Genomic DNA, 25082 nt, shown 5'->3' on the forward strand with positions numbered 1-25082 from the left:
GTGGAGAAATAAGAAAGGAGGGAACTGCGATCAGCAATGGCAACGTTGGAAAAATATGGAAGTAACTTTTGTGATGGACTTATCATAAAGAATGTGATCCACTCACAACAGAATTGATGGTGTTGGAACAAAGACTGAAACACATTTTTTGTTATTATTATTTGGGGGAGGGTGCAGGGCAAGTGGGGCTGGGTGGCCTGCCTGGGGCCACATAGCAGGGTGATCATTGGGTGTCTGGGGCCAGATTCAGACCCGGGTGCTCCTGGCTCAAGGGCCAATGCTCTGTCTGCCACCCAGCCACCCCTACTATTATTACTATTTTATTTTATTTTGGGTCTTTTTATTTTCTTCTTTATGGTTTTTGCAGGGCAATGGGGATCGGGTGGCTTGCATGTCACATGGCTGGGTGATTATTGGGTTTACAAGGCTGGATATGGACTCGGGTGCTCGTGGCTCCAGGGCTGGTGCTTCGTCCATTGCACCACCTGGCCATACCTACAATTATTACTATTATTTTTTTTAATTTTAATTTTTTCTCCCCCCTTTACTTTTTGCCCAAGCAAGTCTATCTATATTCATGGGGGGAGGGGTATTTTGTTTACTTGTAAACAAGCATATTTTATTAATGTAAAGCAAAACATTTGTACAAAATGAGAATAAAAAATAAATTAAAAAAAGAAGTAGAGAAAGATAAGGAAGAAAAAGAAAAACAAACAAACAAACAAAAAAAAGAATTCACTTGTAAATCCATCTGACCATGATGCTTTTTTTCCTTAGAAAGCATATTTATGGCCTGTTCAATTTCTTTTTCCAAAGATAGGTTTATTTAGATATTTTATTTAATCTTCTGCAATCTAGGGAGTTTATATTTTTTGTAAATATTCTTCAATTTCACTCAAGTTGTTAGATGTATTCACATATAATTGGGCAAAACAATACTTATATTTGCTTTGATTTCATCTTCATTATTGATATAGTTGTCTTTTCATTTTTTTAATACTAGTGATTTTGTTCTCTCTCAAAGTATATTTACCAACAGTTTATCTAATTTATTGTGTTTTTCCTTTTAGAAAAGGAACTCCTAGTTTTATTTATCAAATCGATGATTTCCTTATACTCGATTTTATTAATCTCACCTTTAATTTGTAAAATTTCAAATGTGGTATTTAATTGGGAATTTTTTAATGTTTTTTCTAGTTTTTAAGTTTATATTCAATTTATTGCTCTGCTCTTTATTTTATTAACATAATCATTTAAAGATATAAATTTTTCTCTGATTATTGCTTTTTCTACACCAGATAAACTTTGATGTTGGAAAAAAAAAGAACCTAGGTACTCCTGACTCCAAGGCCAGTGCTCTATCCACTGCGCCACCTAGCTGCCCCTTCCACTTAGTTTTTAAGAAGAATTGTTTATTTATATAATGTTTCCCACCTGCTCTTCTATCATTCCTCTCAACATCAATACAAAATACAGGAATTCTCTCCCTTTTCTCCTTTCTGTCAGTAGAGGAGGGATCATCAAAAAAGTCCACATATGGGATACTTATTTTCCAGGCAGCAAGATTTCGGGGTGTACTGGGGGTGCTAACAGCCTCTACTGGAGAATCATCTTCCATCACAACAATACCTTCTTCAATCTGCAACAAAAAATAAAGGTAATGTTAACATGAGTTAGTACAAATAAAAGTACAGCTTACAATTTATAAAGAAAATTGTTTTTGTTTTTTTAACAGATAATGATACACTGAAATGAGCACTGTACCCTTCAAAGTCATCCTCTTGAGAGGTTGAATGCTTAATGCTAATTACACTGTCCTTACACAAGCAATTTTAGTTCTCTTCTTTTTGTGTGGGATAAAAATCCACTTAAAAAAATATAGACTCCTCTGAGCTAAAAGGAAAGTTTAGTTTTGGCTTTTCTCGAGAAAAGGACATATTCCAAGTCTCACAAAGGTAGTGAAGATCAAGGAGCTACCCCGAGGTGAAAGTCAAGCAAAATTATATGGTCTTGCACAATTCCCTCCTCCCTAACCCCCACTCTCTTCCAACCTGATTAGTTAAGGTTTTCAGAGTTACAATCTTGATGTGAAAAATCTACCCAGCAAGAAAGAGAAGAATAAAAGATTTTCATAAAATATTACCTCACCATCCAGATGGCAAGGGTATCAGAAGATTTCTAATGACCTTCTGTTAAATGAATTAATGTCTGCATATGCAAGGTCTTCTAAGGAACTCTACTATCTCTTTAGCACATATCAAACAAGAGAAGGCAGGCTAATGTGCTCACAGTCTATTATCAAATAGGTGGCTAAGACTGAAAGGTCTCTTCTCTGGAAGTATTCTACTATTTCCTTCCCTAACAGAATCAATGCAAGGTCTTTCTGGAAATAGTCCACTATTTCACTGCCTAGCAGAATCAGGAGGGTGTCTGACTGAGAATGCAAGGCTTCTCTCTCTCTTCTAAGAATAGTCTAAGGGCAAATGGTCAAAGGATATGCAAAGGCAATTTAAAGATGAAGCGATCAAAGCAATCCATATTCATGTGACAAATTGCTCTAAATCATTACTCATTAGAGAAATGCAAATTAAAGCATCTCTGAGGTACCACCTCACACTGCTCACACTGGCCAATATGACCAGAAAGGACAATGATCATTGTTGGAAGGGTTATGGGGAATCTGGGACACTATTACATTAATGGTGGAGCTGTGAACTCATCCAACCTTTCCGGAGAGAAATTTGGAACTACGCACAAAGGGGCAACAAAAATGTGCATACCCTCTGATCCAGCAATACCACTACTGGGTCTATACCCTGAAGAGATGATGAAAAAAGGATAAAAACATCACTTGTACAAAAATATTCATAGCAGCCCTGGTTGTGGTGGCAAAGAATTGGAAATCAAGTAAATGTCCTTCAATTGGGGAATGGCATAGCAAACTGTAGTATATGTATGTGATGGAACACTATTGTTCTATTAGAAACCAGGAGGGATGGGAATTCAGGGAAAACTGGAAAGATTTGCATGAACTGATGCTGAGTGAGCTGAACTGTACACCATAACAGCAATGGGGGGGGGGGGGGGATGATCAACCCTGATGGATTGGCTCATTCCATCAGTGCAACAGTCAGGGACAATTTGAGGCTGTCTGCAATGGAGAATACCATCTGTATCCAGATCAAGAACCATGGAGTTTGATCATTCCCTTTAATTTAGGGGGAAAAAACCTGATATCTTATTGACTAATCTTGTTATCTCTTATACTTTATGTTTCTTCCTTAAGGATGTGATTTCTGTCTCATCACACTCAATTTGGAACAATGTGCAACATGGAAACAATGTAAAGACTGACAAATTGCTTTCTGTGGGGGGTGGGGGGAAGGAAGTAAGATTAGGGGAAAAAGTGTAAATCTCAAAATAAATAAAATCTTTAATAAAACAAAATAGTCTAAGGGTAATAGTCTGTCTTTGTTTTAATGATTTTTAACCCTGAGAGGACTTGACTAAGAATGTTAATTGTTTTGTTTTTTTTGCAAGGCAATGGGGGTTAAGTGGTTTGTCCAAGGCCACACAGCTAGGTAATTATTGTGTCTGAGGCCGAATTTGAAGTCAGGTACTCCTGACTCCAGGGCAGGTGCTCTATCCACTGCTTCACCTAGCTGGCTTCACCTAGCTGCCCCTGGAATGTTAATTTTTAACTCACTTTGGAATTAAATTTTGGGCTGAAGCAAATTCTTTTTTTTAGGTTTTTGCAAGGCAAATGGGGTTAAGTGGCTTGCCCAAGGCCACACAGCTTATTAAGTTATTATTAATTATTAAGTGTCTGAGACTGGATTTGAACCCAGGTACCCCTGACTCCAGGGCCGGTGCTTTAATCCACTATGCCACCTAGCCGCCCCTGAAGCAAATTCTTTCAACTAGTCTTCCACAATGCAAACCTGAGTCCTTGGAGATTGTATTTGATTTTTATAAAGCACCAAAATATATTTCACATCAAGTCTAAAGAGTGTGAAGGCAAAAAATAAAGTTATGGCTACAATATAAGAATGACTTTTTTGGGCGATTCATGAGCTGCTTCTGAAGGTAAATCTAGAATATTTCTAGAAATGTTTTAAACAATGGTAACATCTCTAGGAAAAAAAATCATATAGCTTCATGAGGTGACTAAACTCAAAGTCAACTACTGTGTGAATATATAAGTTATGGTACGGCTGTTTAAAAAAATTGTGTGAAATTCCACTGCCCCCATAAATTTGTTTCTAACCATTTCAGTCCAAAGTGAGCTATCACTCATTCTTCTCGATTTTGATGGCACTTACAGAGTACACCACTCACTAGGCAAGCACCATAAAATGCCAGGGTAATTCACGACTTTATATGCAATGGTCTTTCGCAAATGAAAGCTGATGTTTGCTGGTGCTTAATTTCATAAAAAAAGAAAAATTTTTTAAAACTGAATTCTATCAGGGCAGTTAGGTGGCACAGTGGATAGAGCACCAGCCCTGGAGTGAGGGGTACCTGAGTTCAAATCAGCCTGAGACACTTAATAATTACCTAGTTGTGTGGCCTGGGACAAGCCACTTAACCCCAATGCCTGGCAAAAAAACTTAAAAAAAAAGTTTATAGGAACTGAAACATTTAGATATAAACAACAACAGTGCCCCACCTTCAAAGAAGTTTCAATATAATGAGAAAGCAAACACATGAAAAGCTGAGTAGTTTTTGAGTGCATGAAAGAAAAAATATTAATACTGTACTCAGAGATTTAGGCACAGGTCTGTCAGAAGCAATTTTTATTAACTTGATATTATTCTATATCCAAACATTTCTTGCTTAGAAAGAGAAATGGTCAAACTGCCAGTCTATTTCCTCCCCACACAAGTCCAGGGACTAATCCAAAACAGTTTAGGGCAACATTTATATGAATCTTGAAGGGGAAAAAAAGTGATATATAAAAATACAATGTGGGGTAAACATTCCAAAATCATAACCACCAAAATTAATCAGTTAATCTTCAACTAGAACTATTCAATTCCTTAACACATCCTTTAACCAATCCCTTCAAAGGTTCTCTCCTATAGTTCACTGTAATCCTTTTAGATTTTTGAAGAACTAGTATACTTTTTATTTTTATTTTTTACAGCAGTATAGCTTACTTAATTGCTAAACTTATGCTCTGTTTCCATTAAATAAAGTTCCGGGTATTCAGGCAAAGTAGTAAAGTAAGATTAACTAGCGAAATGATTTACTTAAAGAAAAAACTATAGAATAAGAAATGTAAGGGTGAGAAGAAATAGAAAAATGGTAGTAGATCTAGATTTATCTACTGAAACAAATCAAAAATAAGATGCACATTCATCAACTAAAGAAAATTAGATAGTTTAAACTCACAAAGTCATCCTCGCCTTCAGTTAAACCATAATTGGGTAGCATAGCTCCTTCCATTGTAGTACTCTTGAATACGCCTTTGATTTTACTGCCTATTTTGCTAATCCCAAATGATTCTCCTCTTTTCTGGGTGCTCCTGAATAAGCAAAAATATATTCAATAGAAAGAAAACAACAGTATTACTTTATCTTTAAATTAAATGATATGCAATAAAAGGCAGGCAATTTTAAAAACATGTCAATTATAGGTATGACTAGCATGATTTGAAAGCTTAAAAACAGGGCTTAATTCTTAAAATCTAAGAAGCTAAAAATTTTACAGGATGTTACATGACAAAGTTACAGATCTAAAAAAAATTATGAAAAGAAAAATACTAATAAATATTTGATATATATATATATCAGCACTTCAAAATATTAATTCAGGTCAATCCCTTAAGTTTGTTCATACAGCAATGTGAATTGAAATAGACACATTTAAACTCTCTGAAAACTAAAATTCAAACAGAATAAAATGCAGTAGTTATTGTTATTAAATGATGAAGCAAATCACAAATACTTGGGACCTTTTCAATGTTTAATGCTTACTTTAAAACTTGATAGAAAAGAATTCTGTTAATTTAACAAATAACAAATGCTGCAACAGTATTTGAACCTTTGAAAACTTCTAAATATTCAAAGAGACATGTGAGAAATGGATCTTATTTTATATCAAGATATCAGAAATAAAGAATATGTTTACAGGAATGGTTAGAGTATTCATGAGGATAAAAGCTAATGTAACAACATTCAGCAAAATAGCTTGAATACAAGGGTTTGCAAACTTTAAAAAATAGTTATAGTCCAAAAGCAACAAAAAAGTAAGCCTAAAAGCAACTATTTGCCTCTAGTTATTCCTTACTGTTACATTTCAGCATTCTTAAACATACATTTTTAGCCAGTTCATAAACTCATGCTTACTAGTATTACTGCCCTTACAGCAGAACCTCAAAAAAAAATTCATATTTGGAATTTGGAAAATATACATTTAAAGTATATAATATGCCAATATTGAAACTTTTAATAACAGGAAACCAAATAATTTACTGTACTAATATAAATATAGAAACAAATTAAAATGACTGATATTTCAAAAACTGTAGGTGACATCTAACTATATTCATTTCATATACAGATTTTTGAAAGGTAAAACAAAATTAGAATATATTATTTTCTATTAGAAACAAATGAATTAGACACTATAAATAAAAATGGTAGAAATCTGATGTTTGTCCATCATTCTCAAAGAAGACCATGATGACATCAGGGAAGTGATGCCATGACAAGCACAGGAATTGGATTTGAGTGAGGAGATAACATGCTAAGTCACCAGCTTCACTTCCTTCTCCAGAGTCATCTGGGTCCAGTAGCCAGATATGAATCAGGATGACTAGAGATGACCCTGGATGCGAGACAATCAGGGTTAAGTGACTTGCCCAGGGTCACACAGTTAGTGTCAAGTGTCTGAGGCTGGATTCAAACTCATGTCCTCCTGACTCCAAGGCCAGTACTCTATCCACTGCACAACCTAGATGATAGTTTTGTAGGAAATATTAAAGTAAAAATTCTGGAGTTCAAATTCTAATACACTTTGAACAGTTTGAAGATTCAAAAATATCATAGGCAAGACAATGTTTCTAAACTATAAATATGTTATTTGCAACAGAATATAAGATTTTCTAAAGAAGCTATGTATTAAGAATGGTGACACATTATACTTGGCAGTTTGCAATTTTGTACTGTATAAGAATCATCTAAACCCTTTCTTGAAATGAAATTCAGGAATAAATAAAAAAATACATCAATGAATTAAAATTTAAAGTATTTTTTTTCTGGCCTCTCAGTCCTACTTGGAGGAGAAATAAATAAAATCAAATAATAAAAAATCTATGATCCAACATATTAAAAAAAAGAACATTATTAACTATATGCAATATGCTACTTCCTAAAAGGATGACTAAAATATGATGGCTCATTTAAAAATGAAATTCCCAATTAGCTGATGTAAAGGCAGCAGCACAGTAATATCTTTCTTGTCATTTTGAGCAAGGTGCAATATGTGGCATTAAACAGGCAACATATTTTTTTTAATTACATGCTGGCTTAAAACTTACCGAAAATCATCCAAACTTAGGCTACCTCTGCAATAATAGACATGTGAAATCATACATGGAAAGGTGAGAAGAAAAGTCTGGAAATAAGCAAGCTCCAATTCAAAAACTAAGAAAGTTTAATATATTAATCAGGGATATAATACTGGTATTTATATAGGAAAAAAATTCTTAGTAACAATGTCATAAAATTAATAAGAACAAAAGGTAGCATGGCTAGATAAAGTGGGATTGGCCTACCAGTTTTAGGCTTTCAGAAAGAATTTTTAAAAATTTATTATAATTGGATTCTTTCTGAATTACAAATTTTATTCCACTTTGGGGACATGAGTTATTTGCTACATTGACCCTGGAACATTTCTTAAACACCTATATTATAGTTTACTTTCAACATTTATTAAATACCTACTCTGATAAAAGTATTTTCCAAGTCCTTCATATTCATTTATCCTGCTCAGTATATTGAATAAGGCACATTTTCTATTCAGTGTCTCAGGTGAAACGCATAATTTATTAACACATTCTCTATATAGACTTGGTTCTCAATTTGTTACTTTTATAAATTGCTTAAGTAATTTCATTTTGTGATGCAGTACATAACTGCAAAATTATAAAATTATAGGAACACTCAAAGTCAGACAATTCAGTTTGTGGAGTAAACAAGGTCTTCTCTCCCTCTAAGAATCTTCTGAAAATCTTTGTAGGATTAATTTCAATATAGATGGTCTATGAGGAAATGTAGAAAAATCAGTGCATTTTTGTGACTGGAAAACATCCTGTAAAAGTATTTATTAGATGAAAGAGATCAACAATAATATCAAAAATTGGATTTACTGTGGTTATGTAAGGTTTCCAATAGAATGTCTTATCAAGAGTTGAAATACATTAAACTTAGGCTTAACTAGCTAAATGCTTATATCATTTTTCTCTGGTTGAAAGACTCTAGTGTTTTGAAGTGATTAAGTGCTCTATGGTATGGTAATTCAACATCTAAATTGTTCTAGTTTCCTCGTGTTGCCAGGTCATCTGTGAACTTAATATTTATCGGTCTAATTAAGGGGTTTATAGGATCAACACTCAATACTGTTTTTTATAACAATATTAGGGGACACTGAAATTGTCCTATATGCATACCTGTTGAATTTTGAATTTCGTGTTGGTGACTCCGCTCCTCTTAAAAGCTGTCTGAAATACTGAAAGAGGAAAAGGGAAGGAAGGAGAAGAGAATATGCAATTATATAGCATCTACCATGTTCCAATTACTGTGCTGAGCACATTTTTTTTTAAAACAAATAATGTCATTTGATCCTCACAACAATCTCCCAATCCACCCCTCACTCCCACCCCAGGCACTATAGAGAACTGAGTACTTGGTCTTGGCTCCCAGTCAGAAGGGTTATCACCACTGAAAGGTTCTCAGGGAGTAAAATCATTTTCAGCTTAGTGTGCAGAGGGGGTCTCACTAGGGCTTTTAGAGGTGGAAAGGAGTGCACAAGTTGGGCCTAGGACAAAGCTTCTGAGGCGAGATACCATCCGCCAAATGTAGGACTATAAAAATAAACTGCTAAAATTTTTTTTAAATGAGTAGACAAAGGAGAAAGAACTCAACCATAAACAGTTTCTATGGGAATAGAGAAGACTGGGATTGGTCTTTGGAGGAAAATGCTGAAGTAAAAAAAAAAAAGCCTCTCCTACCTCAAAGAGTAACATCAAATGTCTACCTGCTCAAAAAAGAATTCATAGAACTCAAAAAAGACTTTAAAAATGAAATAAGAGATGAAGGAAAAACTAAAAAAGAACAATCCAAGAAAAATAAGATTGTGAAAAGAAAGCAAATTAACCTGACAAGGAGATTCAGAATCTTAAAGAAAAAAATGACTCTTTGAAAAGTAGAATGGTGAAGAAGAAACCAGTGAAGTTAAAAGAGACCCAAGAAATAATAAAGCAAAATATAAATAAAAAATGGGCAGCTAAATGGCACAGCTGGGACAGCTAGGTGGTACAGTGGATAGAGCACGAACCCTGGAGTCAGGAAGACCTGAGTTCAAATTCAGCTTCAGATACTTAATAACTGCCTAGCTGTGTGACTTAGGCAAGTCACTTACCCCATCACCTTTCAAAAACCAAAAGAAAAAAAAGAAATGTGAACACCTCATAAGAAAAACAATTGAAGAAAATAAAACATAAGAATAATTCAACTACCTGAAAGCTACAATCAAAAAAAGAATCTTGATACAAAAATATAAGAAATAATTTTTTAAAATTCACCTGAAGTGCTAGAACAAGAAAGGAAAGTAGAAATGAAAAAACTCACCAATCATCACGCAAAAGGGATCCTAGGAGAAAAACTTCTAGCAATATCATAGCTAAATACCCCCAGGTAAAGGAGAAAATATTAAGGGCAAGAAGAAAAAAATTCATATTGACAGAACCACAGTTAGAATTACAGAAGACCTAGCAGCAGTTAGCAAAAGAACTAGAGTTGTGGCCAAAAATTTCATACCCAGCAAAGTACAGCATAATCTTGAATTAAAACAAAAAAGGATATTCAATGAATTGCCAGACTTTGAGGATTTTTTTGCATATAGACCTCAACTTAAAAGAAAGTTCAACATATAAAAACTAAGAGAAATGGTAGGTGAACATCAAAGACTAATTACAAGGGACTCAATAAAGACAAATTGTTTCACTAAGTATTCATGGAAATGTAAACCCTATATCCAAGATTATAACTAGATAGTTTAAGGAAAGATATGGGTAGAACTGAGGAGAATGGGATTCTTAAAAGTAAAACAGTATATGGAAAGATTAAAAAAACCCAAGAGATATCATCTTATACTAAAGAGGTGTGAGAGAAATAACTGATGAAGAGAATTATTAGATAGGGAAGGAGAGCTGAAAATTCTGGAAAACTACCCTCAATGGGATGTGTGTGTGTGTGTGTGTGTATACATATATGGTACAGGTTTTCTTGAAATGAAAACTTATTGATTTTTTATTATAAATTTCCTCATGTTTTGCTGCACATATGACAATTTTTCCCCTTAAGTTTAAAAGTAAAAATATATTAAAAAAAAAGTTATCCATATCAAACAAATTCAGAATTCTTCACAAAAAGTCCCATTCCTAAGATGATGAGCTAATTCCCACCATGGAAATGAAATAATCTTAAGTTTTTAAGAATTATACCAGGGGGGCAGAGCCAAGATGACAGAAGAGAGGAAGGAATTCCCAGAAACTCTTCCCCAAATCATTTCAATTTAAACAAGTCATTTAAACAATGACTCTAACCAAATTCTAGAGTGGCAAAACCCACACAAAGACAGAGGGAAATAATTTTCTGGCCCAAGACAACTTTGGATGTTCCACAGGAAGGGACTGTTCCACCAGACTTAGGAAGGGCCTGAGCATAACCCACACACCACCACATGGAATGAACCAAGAACAGTCCATGGGAGCACTTGGGTGACTAGGGATGCTTGGGCCCATGGTGGCAGGGGTAGTTTTCAGACCTCTCAGTCCAGGAATTACCAAGGACAACCTGAGAAGTTCAGCGAGAGTGAACTAGGAATCCAGGCCAGCTAGGCCTCAGAGCAATCATTCCCAGGGAACCAGAAGCATGCCTGCAGAACCCCCCAGCAGCTGCATCCAGAGAGCTCACCATGGACAATAAGGGGAATCGGGGAAAAGATCTCTCCACTCTGGGGCAGGACTCTGTGGCTTTGCCCATACTCAGATCCAGGTCACAGTCTGGGGTCCCATACTGCCATAATGGAACAGGGACCCTCTTCATGCTGCAGGGCAGAGGGGGAGGGGGCCTCTGGTCATCCACAGACCAGGAGAGCCATCAGAGTCTCTCATCAGACCTTGGAGGAATTAAGGTCAAGTTTGATGTTTACCTGATATTTCTTAGTTCTTATATGTCAAATTTTTCTTTTAAGTTCAGCTGCCAAAACCCTCAAAAACTTGGGAAAATGCATTAAAATCAGGTCATAGGCTGAGGAAATAAGTAAATAACAGAAGAAAAAGAATCTGACCATGAATAATTATTTTGCCCCCTTAGAGACAACACTCAGAAGATGACAAAAGTCAAAGTTTCCCTATCCAAAGTCTCCTTGACAAATAAGAATTGATCTCAGAATATGGAAGAATTCAAAGAAGATTTTGAAAATCAACTAAGGGGGGGGGGGTAATAGGAAAAAATTGGGAAGAGAAATGAGAGTGCCATGTGGAAAAATCATGCAAACTACATCAGCAGCTTGATAAAGGAATTACAAAAAAATACTGAAGAAAATAACATTGTAAAAGTCAGCTTAGGGGCAGCTGGGTGGCACACTGGATGGCATGCTAACCCTGGGAATCAGAAGGACCTAAGTTCAAATCAGGCCTCAGACACTTAGTACCTACCTAGCTGTGTGACCCTGGACAAGTCACTTAATCCCATTGCCTTAAATAAAATAAAAAATAAAAAAAAAATTTTAAGAAACTAGTTTAGGTCAAATAGAAAAAACAGACCAAAAGGTCAGTGAGGAAAAGAATGCCTTAAAAAATATAATTGGGGGGGGGCAAAGCCAAGATGGAAGCCAAAGGATCTTGTCATAGGCGCTCTTTCATAAAATTCATAAGCTAGGGACTCTAACTAAATTCTCGAGAGAGAGAACTCACAGAGGGACCCAGTGAGGCAGTTCTCCTACTCAAGTTAACCTGGAAAAGAGCAGAAAGACTCTGCTCCCTGGGGTCAGAGGGGCGGCCCACCAGAGGGGTGGCTCACCAGAGCAAAAGAACTTCAGCCTCCCGTAGGCAGCCCCAGGGCACTGGGAGCCACAGCTCACAGCAGCAGGGGAGTCTCCTGAGCTGCACGCCGGGGAGCACCAGGCACAAAGTGGGGGAACAGCAGGGACCTCTGCCAGAGCTAGCATGTGGAGCCCAGCCCTCAGGGCACACAGCAAGCAACTTGGTCTTTCCTCAGTCCAGATCCAGGAACAGAAGCGGGGGAGCCGGTAAGCAGGAGCCCCCAGGGCATGAGCCCATTGAGCAGAGGGAGGGGAGTGAAGAGAGATTGCCTAGCTCTGTCCTCTGCCCCTGGAACAGGACTCTGGGGCTCTGACCACATTCAGATCCTGATCGCAGTCTAGGCCCCCCCATAGAACAGCAGCCCCCCCACCTCAGCCCTGTGGCAGAGGGGGGCGCTTATGGTCATTCACAGACCAGGAGGGAGGACAGAGCCTCACACACTAAGACCCTTGTGGGAGTGTCTCAAAAGCTCAGGAAGCACCCCCAAACCAGGCCCAGGCTGGGAAAATGAGCAAGGAGAGAAATAAGAGGAATACCATTGAGAAATATTTTGCAAATGAGCCCAGGAAGGATCAAAATACTCAGTCTGAAGATGAGGAAGCACAAGCTCCTGCATCTAAAGACTCCAAGAAAAAACAGAAATTGGGCTCAGGCTATGACAGAGCTCAAAAAAGACTTTGAAAATCAAATGAGGGAGTTAGAAGAAAAACTGAGAAAAGGAGAGAGATGCAGGAAAAAACATGAAAATGTAGTCAGCAGCTTAGTCAAGGAAATCCAAAAAAATGCTGGAAAAAATAACATGCTAAAAACCAGATTAGGTGAAATGGATAAAACAGTTCAAAAAGTTATTGAGGAGAAGAATGCTTTAAAAAGCAAAATTGGCCAGATGGAAAAAGAGATAACAAAACTCTCTGAGGAGAACAAATCCTTCAGACAAAGAATAGAATTCAGGGAGATGGATGAATTTGCCAGAAATCAGGATTCAATACTTCAAAACCAAAACAATGAAAAATTAGAAGAAAATGTGAAATATCTCATTGAAAAAACAACTGATATGGAAAACAGACTTAGGAAAGATAATTTAAAAATTACTGGAATACCTGAAAGTCATGATCAGGAAAAAAGCCTTGACATCATTTTCAAAGAATTACCACAGGAAAATTGCCCTGATATCCTAGAAGCAGAGGGCAAAATAGAAATGGAGAGAATCCACCAATCCCACTGAGAAAGAGATCCCAAAAAACCAACCCCCAGGAATATTAGAGACAAGTTCTAGAACTCCCGAGTCAAAGAGAAAATATTACAAGCAGCCAGAAGGACACAGTTCAAATATTGTGGAGCTGCAGTCAGGATCACACAGGATTTAGCAGGAACTACATTGGAAGCTCATAGGGTTTGGAATATAATATATCGGAAGGCAAAAGAGCTTAGAATGCAGCCAAGAATCAAATACCAGGAAGGCTGAATGTACTCTTCCAGGGAAAAAGATGGACTTTCAATGAACCAGGGGAATTTCAAATGTTCCTGTTGGAATGGCCAGAGCTGAACAGAAGGTTTGATCTTCAAATACAGGACTCAGGTGAAGCATAGAGAGTGGAGGAGAAGGGGAAAATATGAGGGACTTGATGATGAACTTCATGTATTCCTGCACAGAAAAAGGACACTGATAATACTTATATGAACCTTCTCAGTTAATAGAGCAGGTAGAGGGAGCTTTTATAGTTGAAGCACAGGAGAAAGCTGAATTCGAAGATAAAATATGGTGTAAAAATGGAGTCAATAGAAAAAAAGGGAAATGTAATGGGAGAAAGAAAAAGGAGAGGGGGAATAGGCCAAGATATTTCATATAAGATTTTTCTTTATTACAATGAGCTATTGCAATAATATGGAAGGGGGGAGGCAAGGGGGAATGAGGGAATCTTTGCTCTCATCAGATGTGGCTAGGAGAGGAAACAGCATATATACTCAATGGGGTATAGGCATCTGGAGTAAGAGGGGGGCCAGGGGGAAGGGGGGAGATGTGAATAATGGAGGAGAGGATGGACCATGGGGGGAGAATGGTCAGATATAACACATTTTCTCTTTTACTTCTTGCAAGGGGCTGAGATTGGATGGCCTGTCTGGGACCATAGGGCCAGGTGGATGCTGGGGGCTCAGGGCCTCTTGGCCCCAAGACCAGGGATCTGTCTGCTGCACCACTCAGCTACCCTACAGCAGAGTCAGTGAAAGGAGAGAGAAAATATAGTACATGGTAGTGGAGAAATATGAAAGGAGGGAGTTGCGATCAGCAATGGCAACGGTAGAAAAATATGGAATTTTTGCAATGGACTTATCATAAAGAATGTGATCCACCCACGACAGAGTTGTTGGTGTTGGAACAAAGACTGAAGCACATTTTTTATTATTATTATTTGGGGGGGGGGGGTGCAGGGCAAATGGGGCTGGGTGGCCTGCCTGGAGACGTCTAGCAGGATGATCGTTCGTTGTCTGAGGCCGGATTTGGACCCAGGTGCTCCTGGCTCAAGGGCCAATGCTCTGTCCGCCACCCAGTCACCCCTACTATTATTACTATTTTATTTTATGTCTTTTTTTCTTTTCTTTTCTTTGTTTTTTTGGTTTTTTGCAGGGCAGTGGGGTTCAGGTGGCTTGCGTGTGACACGGCTGGGTGAATGTTGGGTCTACGGGGCTGGATGCGGGCTCAGGTGCTCGTGGCTCCAGGGCTGTTGCTCCGTCCATTGAGCCACCTGGCCATACCTACAATTATTACTATTGTTTTTTTTAATTTTAATTTTTTTTCCTCTCCCCTTTACTTTATCACTCAAGCAAGTCTATATTTATGGGGGGAGGGGGTATTTCGTTTAATCTTAAACAAGAATATTTTATTAATGTAAAAAAAACATTATTTGTACAAAATGAGAATAAATATTAAAGACTGAAAAAAATATATTTGGTCAGTTGGAAAAAGGAGATTTAAAAAGTTCTCTGAAGAAAAATGCTCTCCCTTCTACAAACAGAGAACAGAGTTAAGGGAAGCTACTGACTTTGTGAGAAATCAAGAAACAATAAAACAAAACCAATAAAAAAAAAAAACTAAAAGAAAATTGAAATATTTCATTGGAAAACCAACTGACCTGGAAAACAGATCCAGGAAAGAACATTTAAAAATTATTGGACACCTGAAAGACATGACCAGGAAGAGCCTAGACTTCATTTTCCAAGAAATAATCCAGGAAAATTGCCCTGACATCCTAGAAGCAGAGGGTAAAATAAAAATTGAGGGAATTCACTGATCACCTCCTCAAAGAGATCCCCCAATGAAAACTGCCAAATTCCAGATCTCCCAAGTCAAGGAAAAAATATTACAAGCAGACAGGAAAAAAAACTCAATTCAACTCAAATATTGTGACACTAGAGTCAGGACAATATAGGATTTAGCAGTGTCTACATTAAGGGTCCATAGGGTTTGGAAGGCAAAAGAGCTTGGATTACAACCAAGAATCAACTATCCAACAAAATTGAGCAAACTCTTTCAAGGAAAAGATGGACATTCAATGGCACAGGGAACTTTCAAACTTTCCTGTTGAAATAATCAAAACTGAACAGAAAGTTTAATCTTCATGTACAAAACTTAGGTAAAACATAGAGAGGGTGGATGGGAAGGGCAAATTATGAGGGATTTAATGATGTCGTTTTCCTGCATGGGAAGCTGATATTGATAACTCATATAATAACCTGATTTATTAGAGCAGTTAGAAGGAGATATATATATATATATATATATATATATATATATATATATATAGAGAGAGAGAGAGAGAGAGAGAGAGAGAGAGACAGACAAGGCACAGGAGGGAGCTGAACATGAAGGTATGATATATTATTAAGATGGAGTCAATGGATGAGAGAAATTTACTGGGAGAAAAGGTAGTATGGGCTAAAATATTTCATGTAAACGAGGCAAGAAAAAGCTATTGCAGTGGAGTGGAAGTGGGGGGAAGGTGAGGGGGAATGAGGGAGTCTTCATTCTCATTTGAAGTAGCTCAGAGAGGAAATAATATACACTTCAATAGTGTATAGAGGGGTGGCTAGGTGACGTGTGGATAAAGCACTGGCCCTGGAGTCAGGAGTACCTGGGTTCAAATCCAGTCTCAGACATTTAATAATTACCTAGCTATGTGGCCTTGGGGAAGCCACTTAACCCCATTTGCCTTGCAAAAAAACCATAAAAAAATAGTGTATAGAAATCTATTTTACCCTAGAGGAAAAGAGAAGAGGAAAGGGATGAGAGAAAGGGGACAAGGAGAAGGCGAGGGAGAGTGTAGTTGGTAGAAGAGAGGGAATATCATGGGAGAGGGTAGTCATATTCAACACACTTTTGAGAAGGGACAAGATCAAAGAAGAGAGAATAGAATAAGGGAGTGGAGAGGAATAGGGTGGTGGGGAAAAACAGCAATAGCAACTGTGTGAAAATATATATTGAAGCAACTTCTCTGATGGACTTACAATAAAGAATGCCATCCATTCCAGAGACAGAGCTGATAACTGTACCCAGACTGAAGTACTATGTTTTTCCCTCTCACTTTATTTTTCTTGATGTTTCTTCATCTTTGTGAGGGGAGGGGGGATTATGCTTACTTTTATAACAAGTCTACTGAAGTAATGTGAAAATATTTTTTTTTTAAATGAAAAAAAAAAGAATTATACCAGAAGAAAACAACCGTCAACAGGTTCTAGGAGCTATAAAAAGTTAAAGGCTTTGTAATATATTTTATTTTTCAAAGGATCAAACTATCTTAAGATGTAATTGGTCAAAGATTGATGAATTTTTGATTATGGGAATCAAAGTCAACACCAATTTGTAACATGAAATTATTTGCAAAGCATGACAGAAGAGGAAGATAGCAAATTATATGAAGTACATTCTATAAAATAGTGAAAAGTAGATAGGTCCTCAAAGTACCTGGAAAGAGATAGCAGATGAATCCAAGAAAATCTGGAGATGAAAACAGAAGGTCAGCTACCCTAGAGATTTCCACATCTGATACTATGGATGATTTGGAGCCTGAATGCTCAAAGAAACAATTATTGCTTCAATAAAAATATAGTCAATGACTCCAAGGTAAATGTAGCCCACAATAAGATAAAAGCAGTCCATCAAGGATATTGACTTGAGGGGTTTCAGAAGCTCCTACTTCAAGTCATACTTGGTTTCCTTCACTAGTTCATTTTAAAGATGAGGAAACTGAGGCTAATAGGGCTAATACGGGTCACACAGCTAATAAGTGTCTGACCAGATTTGAACTCAGGTTTTCCTGGCTTCAGACTGAACCTTCAATGCATTACTAATCTGCCTCTTCAAGTCATCTATCTTGGGACAAACTAAATGTAAATAACAGTAGGCACTTAAATGTTATTTCATTCATTCATTTATTTTTGCAAAAGAGGAACCTGAGACCCAGAGAAATCTGGTGACTTCTCCAAGTTTATATTAACAGTAAGTGGCAATCAAATTTTCACTTAGGACTGAGGACTCAAATCTTAGTGTTCTTTCCACTGTTTCATATACTTTCCAAATATTATTAAAAAAAATAAAATTTCAATAGCATTTTCACATAAAAATACACACACACACAGACACAGACACACATATACACACACAGACACAGACACATAACTATTACTGACCAAGATAAAATATCAGAAACTCCTGATCCACAGATATACTTTATCACTAATATAAAAATCATCTATAAGCAAAATCTCAGAGGAAAAACAGTTTGAGCATAAACTAAATGGCAATTCCTAGAAGAGATGAAGCAAGCAATAGAGAGCTTAACAATGTTTTTTATAAATGGAACAAGAGTACTGGAGGAAAAAACTGGAAAATAAGTGAGAGATGAAAAAGTGGAAAAAGAATAAACAGGATGGCACAAACTCTGAAAATTAGAATTTTCCAAATAAAGGTCAATGACTCCATGAGACAAGAAATATTAAAACAAAGTCAAGAAATTTGGGGGGGGGGGAATTTTTTAAAATCTCAGACATTTTAAAAGCATTAACAACTAATAAGAAAAACAGACTGCAAGAAAAAAATTAAAGAATCACTGGACTTTCTGAAAGCCATGATCAAAAAACAAAAATTGAGATATACATTCTATTTCAAGAAATTTTAAAAGAATTTTGCCCAGATCTCTTAGAACCACAGGGCAAAAGCAGAAAAAGAAAGAATCCAGTCACCCCCTAAAAGAAAATTCCCAGGTAAATCATAGCCATAATCCAGTTTTCAGGTCAAAAAAAAAAAACCAAAAAAACCCCTAGCAGTCAGAAAGTAGTGCCAAGGAACCCACAGTCAGGATCAGCCAAGATTTAGCAGACACCCACATAAAGAAGAAGATAACTTGGAATACAATATTACAGAAGGCAAAAGATGATGTTATAACCAAATATAAAATAGATTTTTAATGATATAGAGGACTTTTAGAGTATTTAAGCTAAATATAAAGTTGAAAGGGAAAAGATTGTGGAGATGACGCCAGTAGAGAATATTCCCATAAAAATAAAAGCAAAAGTCCAACCAAGTATACAGTCATATCTGAGTAAGAAAACTACTTGGAGAAAAATAAAGATCTAACCTAATCTAATTTTCAGAGTAGTGTCCTTTGTGCTTCAAAATTCTATAATTCCTAAATGGAATTTAGGATAAGAAGTTATATCCAGGCTTTAAATGTTACTCAATCATGTAGAAAAATCACAGGAAAATAACTGAAATTAATGTTTCAGTCCATCATATCTATCAATAATTGAACAAATCTGGCCTTAGAATTTATAACACTACTTGCCATTAAACTACTAATATCTGCTAACAATCTCATTTGTGGAAAAAAGTATTTGCATTTCTTTTGTACCATTTTATAGACAATATGAAATACTATTAATAGTCTAATCTTAAATTTAAAAAAAAATAACTTTCTTCTACTTTCTCTGACAAAAAAAAAATCTGTTCTACTTTTCTTTACCAACCTAGCCTGCAGATGCATATAGACAGTATTTGAATAAATGAATGCCAGGGCTAATAAGAGTTTTTTCTTTTCAGGTTTTTTTTGCAAGGCAATGGGGTTAAGTGGCTTGCCCAAGGCCACACAGTGAGGTAATTATTAAGTTTCTGAGACTGGATTTGAACTTAAGTACTCCTGATTCCAGGACCCGTGCCACTAGCTGCCCCAATAAGTTTTTTTTTAAGGTTTTTTTTTTTTGCAAGGCAAATGGGGTTAAGTGGCTTGCCCAAGGCCACACAGCTAGGTAATTATCAAGTGTCTGAGACCGGATTTGAACCCAGGTACTCCTGACTCCAGAGCCGGTGCTTTATCCACTGTGATACCTAGCTGCCCCCCAATAAGAGTTTTAATAAAAAACCTTCTTTACCAAGTTTACTCCAAACTTACCTCATCACTGTGACAGAACATAGGAGTAAATACATTCTCTAGAAGAGAAAGAACATGTTCATATGCTTCGAAAAGGCATCTCATAGTTTGAAGTTTCACAACATCTATATAGATGCCATCAGCAACTAAGGAAAAAAATGGAAAATTAAATGTAGAACAGTACAAAGTTTACTATTTCTTAAGTCCATGTCCAGTCAGTCAATAAGAAATTTGTGAAATACATACTATGTACCAGGTATACTGATGTTGTAAGTGAAGAGGATACCAAAACAGGCAAAAAAAAAAAAAACCTCCCTGCCTTAAAGAAATGTGTATTCAAATGAAGGAGACAACATGTAAGTTAACTAGGTACACATATGAGAGTAGACAAAGGTAAGCTGAAAGAGGAAGGCACTTGCACTTAGGATAAAAGGACAGGTCTCTGGCAGAAAATGATTCATAAAGTAAGTCAGACAAATTAATAAGAGGATATGAGAGGGCAGAAAATTCCAGGCATAGTGAACATGCTAACCCAAAGGCAAAAGACAGAGATGGAATATTGTGTTTAAGGAATAACAAGGAGGCCAGTGTCACTGACTGAAAGAATACATGGAAAGTGGCGCAGCAGAGGAGCAGCTGGGTTGGTGCAGTTGATAGAGCATCAGTCCTGAAGTCAGGAGGACCTGACATTTGACCTCAGACATTTAATAATTACCTAGTTGTGTGACCTTGGGGAAGTCAGTTTTGGCTAGCCCTACTGCCTAGCAAAAAACACTATTACCTAGCAAAAACAAAAACAATATAGAAGGAAAAATGATATAAAAAGACTGTAAAGTTAAAGGGGGACAAATTGTGAAGAGCTATGTCAAACAAGAGGACTTTGTACTTGATCCCAGAGATAACAAGGAGCCAGTGGACTACACTGAGCTGGGTGGTGGTTTTAGAAAAATCACCTTTGGCAGTGGAGTGGAGGATAGACTGGAGTGAGAAAAAAGCTTGAGAAAGGCTTGAGGCAGGGAACCCAGATAGAAGGCTATTTCAATGGTCCAGGAGAGAGGTAATGAGGGTCTTACCAAGAAGGCTGGACACTGGGGAGGGACGGACTGAAGAATTGAGGATAACCCCGAAGTTCTGAGCCTGGGTGACAAGCAGAATGATGGTATCCTCCACTGTAATAGCAAAGTTTTAGGAAGGTGGAAGTTTGGAAAAGAAAGATAATGAGTTCTGTTTCTGATATGTTGAGTTTGAGATACTTATGAGACATCCAATCTGAAATATCCAAAAAGCAAATGCAACAACAGCTCAGAGGAGGGGCTAAGGCTGAATTGCTATATCGAGGAATCATCTGCATAGAGATGCTGCTAACAAAAGAGATCTGGTGAAATTGCCAAATCAATAGAACCCAAAAAAAAAAAAAAAAAGAAAGAATGGAGACCCCCAGAACAGACTCTGGAGAAATCAATGGTTAGTGAGAATGGTACAAAAGAAACGATAGGCCAGAAGACAGAAAGTGAATCAGGAGGGAACAATGTCAAAAATGCCTAGGGAGGAGAAGGCAACCAAAAAAGAGACTATGATTAACTATTGCTGAATACTGAAAAAAAGGTCAAGGAAAATCATGACTGAGGAAAAAAAGTACATTAGAATTGGCATTTAAGAGACTATGAAAACTGTAGATTGTAGTTTCAGTTAAATGATGAAGGTAAAAGTCAAATTACATTACAATGTGTCTGCAGAAAAGAGTGAGAGGAAAGAATGCATAAGAATTGATTGCAGAGTAACTTTTGAAGTTTGGCCTTAAAAGAGAGAAGAGATATAGGAATGTAGCTAAGTGGCTCAAGTAAGAGCTTTTACAAAAATTTAAATATATATTTAGTTACCTGGAAAGAGTAATGGACAGGAGAAGAGCTGGGATCTAATCTCAGCTCTAGGGAGAAACTAATGAGGCTGATTTTATATAATTTCTTACTCAATTTCTTAACAGATCAAATATTGTAGATACAATATGCACCCAAAGGATGTTTAAAAACCTGAAAACTATAAAACTTTATATAACATTGTCATCACCCAATACTTACTTCTTTGAATCTCTTCCACAATAAAAGGATCAAATCTAATTTTGTCAATGCTTCCATCCAAACAATAGGTTTTATATATTTTCTTCACCTCCTCATGAAGAGACATCATTTCATCATTTGATAGCTCTGGTCTCAAAATTCTGTCATTGAATTCCTCTGGTAATTAGGAAAAGGCAGGAAAAAAAGAATTATCTTATTTAACAACATTTTTAAAAAGCCATTTAGTTAAAAGTCTTAACTATGAATAGAGTTCTGATTTTGACTTCATCTATATGACAAAACACCTGAACTGAAGACACAAAAATCAGTTGACCATCAAAATGTCTTATATGCTAAATAATAAATGTCCATATACTTATGAAATAGAATTATATGATTTTGCACAATTTAAATGGTATGATGAAAAACTATCAATCTAATATTTTCCTTCATGAATATAAAGTATAGTTCGTTCAAAATACAGACAAGAGGACAGTTAGGCAGTACAATGAGTAGAGTGCCAGGCTGGAGTCAGGAAAACTCATTTTCCTGAATTTAAATTCAGCCTCAGACACTTATTAGCTATGTGACCCTCTACAAGTCACTTAACCCTGTTTGACTCAGTTTCTTCATCTGTAAAATGAGCTGAAGAAAGAAATAGCAAACCATTTAAAGAACTTTGCCAAGAAAATTCCGTATGAGGTCACAAATTGCTGGATATGACTAAAACAAATGAACAGAGAGAAAAAAAAAGGAAAGAAATTCACTTAATTTGTTCAAATAATAAGACAATTTTAAAAAAGCCCCATTTCTTATTTTCAAAGAAAGTAGAAAAAAACCATTACACTACTAAAAAGGAACTAGGATCCTCTCAAAACTGACTCAAAGTTTCTCAAAACTAAATTAAATTTTAAAACTTTTGAGTTTAGTGAGAACAAGTAGAGTTATGCAAGGATGGGGAAAAAAGGATAATGAATGGTTAAAGAACAATAACAAAAACTCTAATTAAATAATAGTTGGCATTTTTGTTTGTTTCTTTATTTTTAATTAAAACAAGGAATTCCCATTTCTTTTAGGCAGAAAATGAGGCATTCATTAGACATTCACAGAGTAAATACCATTATTTATAGTCAGGGAAGCTCTGACTACTACATTTTCAATTTTGGCAGTTTGCTCCTCCTGACAAAATCAGATGGCACTTGCTCCCAGGGACTTAGCATATTAATGCCAAATGTAGTGCAGACACCCAATGGAAAACAATACCTCAGAATACCCAAGCTCAAGATATTTCTAGATGGAATAAGTATGTACTATTTTGATTTGCTAAGTAACTGAATATTACAATTTAATATAATGTGAAAATGAGCTATAGGTAAAATTCTGCTTACAAAAATTATATCACAATTAAACTTTGTAATAAAGTTGTCATTATTCAGTCGATGACCAATTTTTTAAAAAAGGATTTTGGTGTAATAAAATAAGCAAAGCACTATTAAGGTGGTCACCAACTGGATCAAGATATAAACAAACCTCTACCTTTCCAAACTTTGCTCTTTGTGTAGAGGATACATACCATCATGCTACCGCTCAAAACCTCAGTATATCAACCACAGTTTTTCAGTCTCTCCTCTCCTTTCCTCTCCTCTCTAATTCAAAAATTCTTTTCCCTAATTCTTATCCATAAATATATAGAAAGAAAAAATGTCTTTAAAGTAAATTCTCCCAATGTTACCTAAAGTTGCTTTATCTTTTCACTGTAATCATTAGCCAATTAGTAGCAGTAGTAGTCTAACCAGAATTGTGAAGCTTTTTGGAGCTTGAAATCGTCCAACCTCTAAATTTTACAAGTGAAGAAATGAGGACAGAAAGGCTAAGTGTCTTTCTGAAGAACACACAGAGTTAAACAGCTAGGAGGCGAGCCTGGCTCCAGTAGAAGAAACCAAAGGTCATTTCTCTTTCCTATATCAGTTCACATTTTACACCATAAGGACCATATTCTTTAAAATCTCACTAAAAGGGGCAGCTAAGTGGCCCAGTGGGTAGAACAGTGGCCTGGAGTCAGGAGGATCTGAGTTCAAATCAGACCTCAGACACTTAATAATTATCTAGTTGTGTGACTTTGGGCAAGTCACTTAACCTCCACTGCCTTGAAAAAAAAACAAAAAGAAAAAAAAATCTCACTTAAGATTATAATTATCACTCTGCTATATTCTTCCCATTAATATTTTCCTATTAACAAATAAGGCAGAACATTGTTGTTGCCCTTGAGGGAATGAAAGCAAAGTTTAAACTGACTGGATTAACTGAAAGAAAGCACTCAAGAACCAAATTATTCTGTAAAAGAGAACTCTGACATGATGAAATTACCAAAACACTATTATTTTGGAATCTTAGATATATATTACAAATATGTCTAATGCATTTTCCCCTAATATTTGGTCATAGCCAGTTAAAAAGTAAAATCTTAATTTGGGGAACAGCAGTGTACACTTCTGAAAAAATAGCAGGTGATGTGGCAATAGACATTAAAACAACATTTTGGTGAAACAGAAGAATCTGGGCACCTCCATAACAAGATCTGATCTGCACAATCAAAACCATTTTTTTTTTTACTTAAAAAGCATGTTCAATAAGCACAAAGGTAAGTCTCACCCACGGTCAGACAAAATTGTAACACGTGCACTGCTCCTTCTTGTTTCAGAAAATTCATGAAGCGAAACAAAAGATCTTGCTGTTCTCTAATTTCCTTCAATTCTAACTTCAGTACCTTAAAACAAGGTGAGAGTCAAATAATGGACAAATATAAAGAAATTTTTCTTTAAATTAATAACAATAGAATGATATCTTGCAAATAAAAATACTTTCTCCACTTACAGAAGGTTTTTTATTTCTAGGCTCTGCAAATTTCTGCAAGAAAGGAACCAAAGAGGAAGGTGGTTCTGTTGCTTTTTCAGACTATTAAAAAAAGAGAATGAACCAATTCAATATAATCTTGATTTCATCTGGATGATATGAAACAAAATGCACCACAATTTAAAAGGCTTTCAGAGTGATCAATACTCACTGGACTGTCATCTATGAAGATGATAAGTAAATGATTCACAGTATCCTAATGGGAAATAATAAATATAGGTTGCCATGACAAAAGAAATAACCTGAAAATAATTCCTTCAGTATATTCTGCCCAATATTCTGGAAGACTTTTCTCAACTAATGAAAGCATCTCTGATAATCCAATGGAGAAACAAATGAAAGTGGCAAAACATCTGC

General features: G+C 36.2%; 1 protein-coding gene across 7 annotated transcripts in view; it reads right to left on the minus strand.

The window, feature by feature from the left end:
* The window catches only part of SNX14 (sorting nexin 14), a 113631-nt gene that overhangs the window by 56292 nt on the left and 32257 nt on the right, over positions 1–25082 (minus strand). For 5 of the 7 annotated variants that reach the window (XR_012468482.1, XR_012468481.1, XM_074187101.1 and 2 more), the window contains 9 exons: positions 24877–24921; positions 24687–24767; positions 24465–24579; positions 21834–21989; positions 19777–19901; positions 8675–8733; positions 7544–7570; positions 5395–5527; positions 1435–1639 (listed from right to left, as the gene is read on the minus strand). Coding sequence is in view for 5 of the 7 variants with exons in the window: in XM_074187101.1 (XP_074043202.1) it covers positions 1435–1639; positions 5395–5527; positions 7544–7570; positions 8675–8733; positions 19777–19901; positions 21834–21989; positions 24465–24579; positions 24687–24767; positions 24877–24921 (946 nt within the window). In the remaining 2 variants the exon portion in view is untranslated. The remainder of the gene's footprint in view (positions 1–1434; positions 1640–5394; positions 5528–7543; positions 7571–8674; positions 8734–19776; positions 19902–21833; positions 21990–24464; positions 24580–24686; positions 24768–24876; positions 24922–25082) is intronic. The other 2 variants (XM_074187102.1, XM_074187100.1) reach the window with 1 other exon arrangement.

The sequence above is a fragment of the Macrotis lagotis genome, chromosome 5 (assembly GCF_037893015.1).
Source record: "Macrotis lagotis isolate mMagLag1 chromosome 5, bilby.v1.9.chrom.fasta, whole genome shotgun sequence".
Taxonomy (NCBI): domain Eukaryota; kingdom Metazoa; phylum Chordata; class Mammalia; order Peramelemorphia; family Peramelidae; genus Macrotis; species Macrotis lagotis.